Source organism: Amphiura filiformis, chromosome 1, assembly GCF_039555335.1.
Source record: "Amphiura filiformis chromosome 1, Afil_fr2py, whole genome shotgun sequence".
Lineage (NCBI taxonomy): Eukaryota > Metazoa > Echinodermata > Ophiuroidea > Amphilepidida > Amphiuridae > Amphiura > Amphiura filiformis.
Genome location: NC_092628.1, coordinates 7,208,076 through 7,220,832, shown reverse-complemented (window position 1 = coordinate 7,220,832; position 12,757 = coordinate 7,208,076). Strand labels below are relative to the sequence as shown.

General features: G+C 38.0%; 1 protein-coding gene across 1 annotated transcript in view; it reads left to right on the top strand.

Moving 5' to 3' along the window:
- LOC140139128 (uncharacterized) overlaps positions 1 to 12,757 on the top strand; it is a 54,238-nt gene that overhangs the window by 39,365 nt on the left and 2,116 nt on the right. The window contains exon 18 of the mRNA XM_072161185.1: positions 2,550 to 2,655. Within this exon, the coding sequence (XP_072017286.1) occupies positions 2,550 to 2,655 (106 nt within the window). The remainder of the gene's footprint in view (positions 1 to 2,549; positions 2,656 to 12,757) is intronic.

The following is a 12,757-nucleotide window of genomic DNA, read 5'->3' as shown; positions in this document are numbered from 1 at the left end:
TATGGAGAATGCTGCCTTTTGGAACAGTAATAGAACACAAACTACCAGTTCATTAAACCATGTTTGTTGGGCTGTAAAAGTTTTAGTTTATTTAAAATGTGTGGTCAAATATGTCTTATTTTTGACAAAAACAAGGCTTTTTTTCTACAAAAATCTTGATATTGCCAAAAATAGAAAACATGGAAATTTATGTTTTTTTGCCAGTTTTGTTGACTAATCTCCAAACATTAAAACAGGAGTCTCCCTAGATAATATTTGAATCTGTGATTAAAATATAACTGTTATTCTACTATTGTTACATTTATACAAAAAGTAGTGGAACAGAGAGAGAGGCCATCGTTTGAATGAGAAATTTATTTTTGAAACTTTTCTGTTCATTTCAGGTTGAGATCATCCGTAAAAATTCACATGAATATTTAAATTAAAAATTTCATAGCATTTTGTAATATTTTAGGCCCTATTTACATGGAATTTTGCAATTTTCGTGCATTTCCAGCATGTTGTATCGGTCATCCTACCTACGCATGCGCAGATTGTTGTTTGATTTGCACCAGTTATCATTGCACTGAGTACCAGCTCTCACACGTGATTTTAATCTGTTTCATTTTGGATATGATTAATGTCATTTGTAATAACTGCTTTTTCATTTTCGCCATTTTTGCAGAATAATTTTGCTTCCATTCAAGCCCTAAAGTTGTTGAAGTTTCCAAGCGTCCCATTTCCACCCAAGTTTAATGGCAAGTCTCATATTTTACCAAAAGCAAACTGAGGACCTAGTGTTTACTCCTGCCCAAAACTAGCCATATGCACCTTGTACTTTTGCTGTTCTCGGACATTTTAAACACGTGTCTTTGCTGTAATTTAAAAAGACCGCCTTTTTACGTGATTTGGCATTGTCCCTAGTCTATTGATTTTATGCTAATGCTGTTACGTAATCATGTGTGTGATATAATTTTTACATGTGTTGTTTGAAAGACAAAGTCACTGTGCTTATGTAATCATTGAGAAATGCCATGAAAGCAGTTCACATATGAAGTCACAAGTCAACTCTTAAAACATACTGACTGACCCTCGTAGATAAGGCCACCTTAATTAAATCCCAGTCTCAAAGCTTGTGAGAAATTGAAAACCTAATGCTGAATACATTTTTTTTTACATTTTTTTTTATAGAGCCCATGCCATTCCTCTTGTGTGTCAGTTTTATTCATCTCAGTATTTGAGTGCAAACACCACAAGGTCATGCTCTCCTCAGACTCACCTAAACTCCAGCCAGTGTCACGCTTTGTGTTTAGTCTTATGCTTATTGCATGGGCTATTCAAGTTGAAATCCATACATCCCCTATGGAAGACATGACCTAAATCTTCCACACAGGGAGTGTGAATTTCAAATTGAATGTGTGATTCCATTTGAAATCTACACCCCCTGTGTAGGGAATTATGGTCATGTCTTCAGGGGTGTGGATGTATGGCTCAAGAGAAGTAGCCCTATGCATGAGCCTTTTTTTGACACATTATTTTTTGCTGAAAGCAAAATGTAACCCTTGATTAAAACAACTTGTTCAACAACTCTTCCTATACCTTTATACAGGAGCCAACCGTTGTTAATCCGTGATGAACCCACACTTTTACTGTAGCGTATACGCGAACGTGAGTGAGACTACGCGTTACCCGAGAGCGCGTAAAATTCGTCATGCCTGGAACTTTTTTGCGTATATGCCAGCTTACAAGTTGAATTCAGTATTTTTCAGGTAGCGGCTTAACATTGCCGTTTTATTCTGTAGTTTTATTGCTGATATCAAAAGAGAAATCATCGAAGTTTTTGTAAGGCTGGGTGGCAATGATTGACTGACATTCCTCGTAAAATAATCGCGAATTATACAATCTTTAGCTTCTTTTCGTTGTTGAAAGGGATTCAATCATGTTTCACTGTTCTTCCTCACCGAGTCACAACTCGCGTCTGGCGCGTCTGCGTGGTTTACTTAACTCGGGCAGCGCCAAGTAAACCACTCAGGACATCGACGCATCGTTGTTAATCGGTGATGAACAACGGTGAAACATGATTGAATCCCTAATTTATTAACAATTTTGAAAGTACGTTATTTTGGGCCCCATGCATGACAACACAATAACGTATTCTTTGGATTGAAGCAATATTACTGTAAAAGTGGAAATATTTGTGTGATTAATTTTTCACGTTTTGCCAGGTTTGAACTGTTTCCCTTTTTTGTAAATTCGCAATTTTAAGTTTCCTTACATTGACCTAAACACAAAAGGAATATATTAGTGCGTTCAAGTTGTTATTTTTGCAGTAGCAGCTTGGAATGCAAAAAGCGCGAAAATAAATGTAGCCCAAAAATTTCCATTTTTACAGTAACTGAAATGATACCAATATTTTAGCACCTAACCATGCAGTGAGTTTGACAGACTGATAAGTTTCAATTTTGAAATCCATATTTTGCTTAATCTGCAGGATGAGTTTTGGTCGCACAGCACTTCTGAAACTTCAGATATCATTTTACTTAGTTTTGCTTATTGTGTTTTTTGTTCAGCGTGGTTGGTTAGACTGTGGGAAGTGATAACACCAGGGGGTGTGGCTGTAGTGGTGTGTCGGGATGGCTGGACAGAGAAAGATCTCATGCCAATACTGGAAAGCAGGTAAGATTCAAGGTGTGGCTGTGGTGGTGTTTCGGGATGGCTGGACTGAGAAAGATCTCATGCCAATACTGGAAAGCAGGTAAGATTCAAGGTGTGGCTGTGGTGGTGTGTCAGGATGGCTGGACAGAGAAAGATCTCATGCCAATACTGGAAAGCATGTAAGATTCAAGGTGTGGCTGTGTTGGTGTGTCGGGATGGCTGGACAGAGAAAGATCTCATGCCAATACTGGAAAGCAGGTAAGATTCAAGGTGTGGCTGTGGTGGTGTGTTGGGATGGCTGGACACAGAAAGATCTCATGCCAATACTGGAAAGCAGGTAAGATTCAAGGTGTGGCTGTGGTGGTGTGTCAGGATGGCTGGACAGAGAAAGATCTCATGGCAATACTGGAAAGCAGGTAAGATTCAAGGTGTGGCTGTGATGGTGTGTCGGGATGGCTGGACAGAGAAAGATCTCATGCCAATACTGGAAAGCAGGTAAGATTCAAGGTGTGGCTGTGATGGTGTGTCGGGATGGCTGGACAGAGAAAGATCTCATGCCAATACTGGAAAGCAGGTAAGATTCAAGGTGTGGCTGTGTGGTGTGTCGGGATGGCTGGACACAGAAAGATCTCATGCCAATACTGGAAAGCAGGTAAGATTCAAGGTGTGGCTGTGGTGGTGTGTCGGGATGGCTGGACACAGAAAGATCTCATGCCAATACTGGAAAGCAGGTAAGATTCAAGGTGTGGCTGTGGTGGTGTGTCAGGATGGCTGGACAGAGAAAGATCTCATGCCAATACTGGAAAGCATGTAAGATTCAAGGTGTGGTTGTGTGGTGTGTCGGGATGGCTGGACACAGAAAGATCTCATGCCAATACTGGAAAGCAGGTAAGATTCAAGGTGTGGCTGTGGTGGTGTGTCAGGATGGCTGGACACAGAAAGATCTCATGCCAATACTGGAAAGCAGGTAAGATTCAAGGTGTGGCTGTGGTGGTGTGTCGGGATGGCTGGACAGAGAAAGATCTCATGCCAATACTGGAAAGCATGTAAGATTCAAGGTGTGGCTGTGGTGGTGTGTCAGGATGGCTGGACACAAAAAGATCTCATGCCAATACTGGAAAGCAGGTAAGATTTGAAGTTGGGGATGTAGCCAGTCTTTAACAAATAAAAGGTAATACAGTATCCTTTTTACACCCAAATAATGTGTCCAAGGCAGCAAAAATATAAATAATATTACCCGCCTAATGAAAATTTTAAAAATCCCATTGGAAACTTAGCAGAAAAAACAGCTTGTGCCCCCCCCCCCACATTGGGCCCGGTGCCCTTCACATTCAAGTGGGTCCACAGTTTTATACAGTGTTACACTTGTACAATGATGTACAGGTATATATATTTCGAAAGAATTTCAATCATAATTTTTCTTGGAAACTGTATTTTGTTGCTCATATCGCATACTGCAGTATCTAATAATTTGAGCTCTTTCAAGATATTTAGCATAGGGTAAATACGCCTATTCTCGGTCACTTAAGAAACAACCCGCTCTATTTCTTGCGTAAATGATTATAAAAGTTAGCTATATGGGCCGGTGTATTCCACACAACACCGCGTTTAACATACCATGCATGACATCTTCCATTGAACTTGTATTGGAAGTATAAGGTCAAAAGGTCAAAGTTGGCGACAACTCCTATTCTCGGTCACTAAACTCCTATTCTCGGTCACCGTATAGTTTTTCTATACCTATTCTCGGTCACTCTCTTTTGGAAGCCTGGTTGATCGGTATGATGCGGTTTTGATAACTTAAACCCATAATAAAATACGTGTGCAGTATTCTCAGATATATTGACAAGGAGCGATCCTTTCAAAAGCGGTTTATTGGCAAAAATTTTCGATCATCCGATCGGGGTCCGAGGCGGTCCTATTTTGTGGGGCGCTGCGGAATGCGGTGGCACGCCCGACTAGTCCAGGAGCAAGAACACACAAGGCCCTAAATAAGGAGTTCGTTTACCCCAACTACATACAAGGTTTGACACCATAGGTAGTTAGTATGGACCCTCTAGATCACTGCTAAGTAGGTAGTGGTCTCAAATTGTGGTAACACTTTTTTTACAGGTCATTTTATATATGGACATATAATCACATAAAATCACAAAAAATAGGGCAAAATTAAGGGTAGGGGAGATATAAATTCCCATAACTCAACTTTTACTTATAATAATGAATTTAATTTGGTATGACTATGTAGCTAATTGATTGTTCTAACTTTCTAGTATTATTTGAAAGCAAACCTAGGTTTCATTAGATCATGATTGGAAGTGGCCAGTCCATACACTAGTGGAAAATGAGATCTTTCACAACAATACGTAGGGTGGGTGTTTTTATGGCACTGGCTTCAAATTTTACTATTGTGCCAATTTCTATTTTCAAAATTAATTAAGCTCCATTTTTTAATTTTGTTTTTAATATCAAGCATATCTAGGCAAACATTGATGTTCTGGTTCAAATATTTATATAAGTGCATGTTTGCGTGCATGTTGGTTTGTGTTGTGTAGGTTTGGGGTAGGTGGGGTGTGTATGTGGGGGTGGGGTGGGTGTGTAGGGTTGGGGTTGGGGTGTTTTACGTGTCTTAATATGTCACTCAGCTGAACTATATAAGTTCCATTAACAAAATTTGTTTGGTAAGTTACCATTCATGTAATATTTTGAATATTGATATGTGTGGGGTGGGAAAAATCGCTGTTTGTCAGGAAAATAGACTGAAAATGTCAAAAAAGTAGTTAGTTTTCCACATGTAGCAGCGTGTAACAATATTAAGGGGTAGGGGAAATATAAACCATCATAACTCAACTTCAACTCATGATAATGAATTCATTTTGGAATTAATATGTAGCTAATTGATTGTTCAAATGTTTTAGTATTATTTTAAAGCAAAACAAACATTATTTGTCAGGTAGATAGACATAAAATGTGAGAAAAGGTTAATTTTTCATGTATAACCATGTCAAATATGGTATTATTAAGGGTTAGGGAAATAAAACCACCATAACTCAACCTTTACTCATAATAATGAATTCATTTTGGTATCAACATGTAGCTAATTGATTGTTTTAACTTTCCAGTATTATTTTAACAGAAAAACCATCAGGTCTACATAAAGTGTGAAAAATGTTAATTTTCCAATGTGTAACAGTGTAAAATATGACAATATTAAGGGTAGGGACGTACAATCCAACATAACTTCGATGTTTATTCATTATAATTTATTCATTTTGGCATCAAAACATAGCTATTTAGTTCTTGTAATCTTTTAAAGCAAAATGACCATTAGTTGTTAGCTGTATAGACTTAAAAATGTAAAAAATATCAATTTTTCAAGTGTAGAAGCGTAAAATATGACAATGTTAAGGGTAAGGGGACATACAAATCACCAAAACACAGGTCTTACTGATGAAAATGAATTCATTTTGGTAACAATAATGTAGCTAATTGATAGTTCCAACATTCTAGTATTATTTTAAAAGCAATTAAACCATTAGTTGTCAGCTAGATAGACATAAAATATACGAAAATGTTAATATTCCATGTCTAACAGCGTAAAATATGACAATATTAAGGGATAGGGACATTCAAATCACCAAAATTCAAGTTTTGCGGATGAAAATGAATTCATTTTGGTATCAATATGTAGCTATTTGATTGTTCTCATTTTCTAGCATTATTTTAAAAGCATTTAAACCATTAGTTGTCAGGTAGTTGTCACCTGTATAAGATCCTCCATCATCTTTCCTCCTCTCCTAACCCTTACAACCCTCACCCCGGCCTTCACTCCGTAACCTGAACTCTCAAGCCATCGTTCCTCCTTTCCGTCGTCTGACCTTGTGCCAAAAATCCTTTTACCCTTATGCTCCGACACTCTGGAACTACCTCCCTGAGGACATTATCCAATATGTAGCTAATTGGTTGTTCTAACTTTCTAGTAATTATTTTAAAAGCAATTTTAAAAGCAATTTTAAAAACCATTAGTTGTCAGGTAGATAGACATAAAATGTGAAAAAAAGGGTTAATTTCCATGTGTAGCAACATAAAATAATAACAATATTGACATACAAATCACCAAAACTTACGTTTTACTGATGAAAATGAATTCATTTTGGTATCAATACCACTGCAGATCGATCAGTGGCGAACTCACGGGGGATTTAGGGGACAACATACCTTAGGGCGCCAAATTGACCAATTTAGCATCCAAGCGATGAAAGTCAAATTTTTATGCTTAACGGCACCTAAACAGCGCCCTCACTTAATTTCAGCCGACAATTTCGCCTCCTTACCAGTTCCGGCCTTGATATTATTCCGACAGCCTGTCACTAATTCACAATCGATTTGAAACATTTTTTGAATAGATTTTTAATGTTAAGGTCCTACTCTGTTGTTCCCATAAAAACAAGCACGATTCACTTGAATTTAGTACCCACGAGAGGCTGATACATTTTGCTCAGGCGCTAGTTTTAACCGGAACTATACAAGGTTACACTAAATACGGAAGGATTTAGTGTTGTGCCCCCTTGAAGAATAGCGCAATAGCGCTAATAGCACGCTATAAGGTCTAGGTCATTTTAAGAATAGCACAATAGCGCTAATAGCACCCCTCCACGTGTGCAAGAATTCAAAAATAACATTATTGCGATAATAACGCGCGATATGCCCCTATAAGGCCAAAACAATTTCCAGAGCACAATAGCACTAATAGCACGCTATAAGGCCTAACCATTTTAAGAATAGCACCATAGCGCTAATAGCACGCTATAAGGTCTAACCATAAGAATAGCACAACAGCGCTAATAACACCCTCCAAGTAATAGGAGGACTCAAAAATAGCATAACCATGATAACTGCGCTAATAATATATTAACATTTAAAGCTATTTTTAATGTCCCTAATGGTTTTTTTCTAAGTCCTCAAAAATAACACTGTCTATTGCACAAATAGCACACCCATGAAAATAGCGGTGCTATTTGTGCTAACATGTATATAAAGTAATGACAAAATTGCGCTAATAGCACATGTAGGCCCGAGGAGATAGTGTATGTTATCTGCGCAAGTCAGTTATAGCGCCTTTCTCGGACCAGGGCAGGAACCATTTTTGCCGACAGAAATTTGACATTGTTGACCAAATTTTTCCGACCGAAAAAGCTCGAAAATACGACAGTGTAGGGGATGGGTAAGGGGTAGAGGAGGGAGGGGCGATGGTCACAAATAATTTCTCCTCGCTCATTTGTATTCGACAAATGGCTATAGGCCTGCAGAGCAAAATGCAACACTTCTCATGTGCTCATGCATGATCATTTGTAGGACACATGGCAACAACAATGTCAACATAGCTCATACTAGGGAACACTGACCGAGAATAGGAATGCCAACGGAATTCATATGCCTATTCTCGGACACCCCTGTTTCTATGGGAATTTACATAAACACAACACCAATCATTTGCTATGGTGTTATTTACGATGCAGATGGATCAACTTGTTAAAATTACAGCTTTAAAATGCATGTACAATTTCGCATCACTGATTATATTACAATATCACCTCTTAAATGACGTCATTATTTTTTTTTAAATGCCGATATTTCAGGTCACCATACCATCTCAAAATCTATCATTTGAGGTGAACTGTGCTACCGTGATATTAAAAAGTCACCAAAACCTGCAGCACCGATGCACGGCTAAATGATTCGCTCGAAGACACGGCTGAAATTAAAGCAACGATCGTCAGCGGTTGTTCAATACGCTAACTGACCGAGAATAGGCGTGTGACCGAGAATAGGCGTATTGACCCTATAGGCTACACCAAATTGCAAAACTAAATATGACCTTAATTAGTGAGATATTAATTAAAATGGTTGACTTTTGACAATTTTGCATTTCACATACTGTCGTAGTTGCATCATATCTACTGTTATCGCCATACTCTCATATCAGCTGTTTCGCACAGTTTTTGTATCTGCGTCATATTTGCAAAAGCAGGAGCAGATATGGAAACAGACCCATTCCATGTCAACTCCAGGGATGTGCACCGCAGCACCTCTTCAATTTTTTTCTTTTGCTGTGTGGTGGTAGATATTGATGAGAAAGTAAAATTCCGAAAATTTGAGCTTCATACTCCATTTCGCTTTTCCTGTGGCATCAATTTGAAATTTAGAGGGTCAGCGTAAAAATGTGTCGCAACGCCGAAAGACGATGTTTGGAGGTCCATAAATGTATAAAGGGAACCATTTACAACTTTGAAAAGTATGTATTCTGGGGTACTTATTTGTGTAGAATTCAAATCTGGCATCAGAAAACTTGTAACTCCTTTACTTTAAAAGATATAGGGCCCTCAAAATGCAACTTCGTCCATCCAGGACCAACTTTGGGGGGTCAAAACTCCAAAAGTAAAAATAATTTTATTGTCCATTTTTTTGCCAGTCAGAGCCCTTTGGTAGGGCATTACTCTTATCCAATATTGAGCCTATTAGAATACTTTTAGCCGAGATATTACCCATGCAAAACCCCATTTTGTACATTTGGACCCCCCTGAAAACCAATGTCAGACATTTTGCCCCACCATCAACTTCAGGTATGTTGAAGATATGTCCTTGGACAACATTTCTGAGAGATATTGGCTTTGGGACTCGATGGCTTCAACACATCAGTAATTTTATAAACAATCACTTCATAACAAAATTTGAATTCTTTTTTTCTTTAACGTTAATTACTATGATCTATACTTCTATGTACAAAGCAACATACATAATAAAGATGTATTTAAAAATAATTTTAATCATGATTTTGTTGGAAACTGTATTTTGTCAGATAGCAGTCATAGCACAGTATGTGATGCGAGTAACAAAATGGAATTCAAAAATGTTGTACTACAGTTGTCTGTACTATCAGAAGTGGAATTTGTCCTCCGTCGCAATCAGTTGATTGCGAGTTTGAGCCCCAGTGGTGTCATCGTGTTGTGCACTTGGGCTAGGCACCTTACCTTACTTGCCTACTTGGGTATAAGCATGCTTTGGGCATTACATATGACATATTCTAACAACAGCAGATTAAATGTAAAGCACTTTGATACATGTTAAAGGCGCATGTGACAAGATCTGCTCCATGGGAGCCAAAGGAGGTATTTTTGAAAGTTGAGTTACTATAATTATTACCTTACACAAACATTAGGCTTTCATTTTCTGAAAACCCCAATAGTCTAGCATACTTGGTTCTGAAGTTATAAAGTTTTGTTATGTCTATTTTTTTAATGTATTTTATTGTTTTTTATTCGATATTTTTGCCTTTATCTCAATTTCATGTTTGCCGCCTTTGGCCCCCACACACCGTCGACGTCCTATACGATAAATATAAATTTAATACTCCGCTGGTGAGCGACGGGCGAGTGGTAGTGAGCGACAGGCGAGTGGTATTTCACTGAACGCAAAGAAAAGGAGTTCTATCTGATTGGCTAGCAATCGATCGCTTAGGTCGCTCAGTAGTCAACTACAAACTCATGCATTCAATTCGATTGAAATCGATTATTCTATTATTGACGAAGATAAAGAGCGTGATAGTGTGTCAATAATGTACATTGTATTGCACCTGGTTTTACCAGCATTCCTTTATAAAATAATTTTCTCAAAGAGTTAAATATTATCAAAATTTTTACCCAGGATTTCAAATGTTTTACATCAAAATTGCAGTTAAACATATCCACAGCAAAATACCGGTCCTCACTAATTAGTACATTTAATTTCCAGTTAGTACATTTAAACGAAACCTGTGATTTACGTGACAACAAATAAAATTTTCTTACAATAGAAATATCATATGGTAGGTCGCATAACCGCCACAACGTGGAGCTGCTACGCCAGAGCTGACTTTTTGTTCCGTGGAGCCAAATTGACCAATCATGTTAGAGTTTTTCATTACTCGGAGGTAAAACTGACCAATCAAGTACGACTTACTCATTACGTGAAGCGAATTTAGTCATTAAGAATTTGCCAGACGAGCTTCACGTAGATGCAAGATATCCTCGGTCACGATAGTTATGATTCAAAAAGTAATTTATGAAAAGTACGAACCGACTTATTATTAAGATGGACATGCACTCACAAGAAACTCATACAGTATTGTACACAACTATATAGCTAGGCAGAGTGGTGGTAAACCATGCACACAATTATGCGATCTGCAGTGTATCGCCGGGAGCTGATTTGTACATCTTGCGCGTGGCCTGCGGAATTCGACCTTCAGCAAACCAGTTCGGATTTACTTTATATACTAATAGTAGGCCATACATACTGTAGTTACGGTACTGCCCGCTTTTCCTATACACAATACTCAGTGCGCTCACCATTGACGCTGCGTGACCTAGTGTATGTTAGAAGTATTATGACATTGCCTATATGACAAAAATAAAAAAAAAATAACCAGTCAATATTTAAAGTATTCTCTGAAATTCTAGAAAATATAGTTTTGTAACATTTCCTAAATTTTTAGCTAATTTAGGTGTTTGGAAATATTGGTACTTTTGTGTTTTAGGAAGGATATGTAAACGACAGATAACACCAAAAAATATGAACAAATTATTTCTAAACCGTGTTAAGTCTGCAAACCATTATGCTTCTCATTTTCAAGAACGCTGGTTAACAATAAGCAGACTATTGTCTCATTTAAGTAAACAAAAGCCCAGACAGTATTGTTACCTTGCGTTAAGCTTTTATAATCATTCACCCAACTGAAACTATAATACCAGCTCATTGTTCATTGCACAGGTAAAACAGACACAAGTGCAGTGTGTATTTAACCAGAGAAGATCTGATGTAACATAGTTGAGCTGTTTTCATTGAGTGTTATCTTGGTTTAATAGCTTTTAATGGGGTTTAAGTCCTTCAAAGGTCATGGTGAATTCTACTGTAGACATGACTGCATCATGATTATTTTAAAGTCAACAACATTCAACAATATGATCACCGTGATAGTATGACAGTATCAGTACCGTGGGTGTCAGTGATCCTGGCCTGACACAGTAGACAAACAAACAAACACGCCACACACATGGCACATGCATGCAAGGTAACATTGACTATACACTAATCAAACAATGGTATTGATCCTGTACAACTGTTGGTGGTTTATTTACATTCGATTCATTTAAAATCCACATAGTAAACATTAATTTTGGCAAGAGTTTTCTCTCTGGAACGATGATGCATCAACTGGCTCCAGCGTAATGAAAAAGATCTAACATGATTGGTCAATTTAGCTCCGCCAAGCGAAAAAGTAAGCTACTGCGTAGCAGCTCCACGTTAGGCGGTTACGGCCAGCCATATACTGATCATGCGAAATTCGTAAAACATAGAATAGAAACAGTGTGGCCGGCTCTCAAAATCTCAAATTGTATGCATAGCCTGAGTGGCACGGCCTATCTCAAACAAAATCACCATGCGTAGTTGTTGAAAAATGTGAGGATTTATCGTACTACCACGGCAATTTTTAACACAAACATATAGGGATGATGACGGTGTGCCCCATGGACCAGATCGTGTCACATACAAATGCTAACATTTATTTTTCAATTTTGTGGGTGTCAATTTTACTGTACTATCTCACAAATAGAAACAATCCACATTTCACATTGTGATCACATTTCGAGGGATAGGGCCTTGCATGTGACTTATCATCCCGTAAATATGGCGGACTACTCAAATGCATTCAACAAAAGCATGATTGCAATCTACCGTGACAGTTCGTCTCACACACATAACCCTGCACTACGATCAAATAGGTTGATGACAACATTTGATTGAATGGACTGCACTCCGCCATAACTATGGTGAAGGACACCGGCTCAAATCCTTTGTTTGGAGTCAATCGATAATTTCATGCAGGGCCTCTATTAGTGCAAGTTGACCCTGTCTGCAATAGCTGCCCTATAGATATTGGACAATTTCTGCATTCTGTATTGTACATAATCTTGACATCTGGCAGCTATTGCAGACAGGGTTCACAGGTTTTAACCGCTTTTTTTCCACTTGGCAAAAATGGCAAAAGCTAAACTAGTGATCAAAATTTCAGTTATTTTCATCTGAA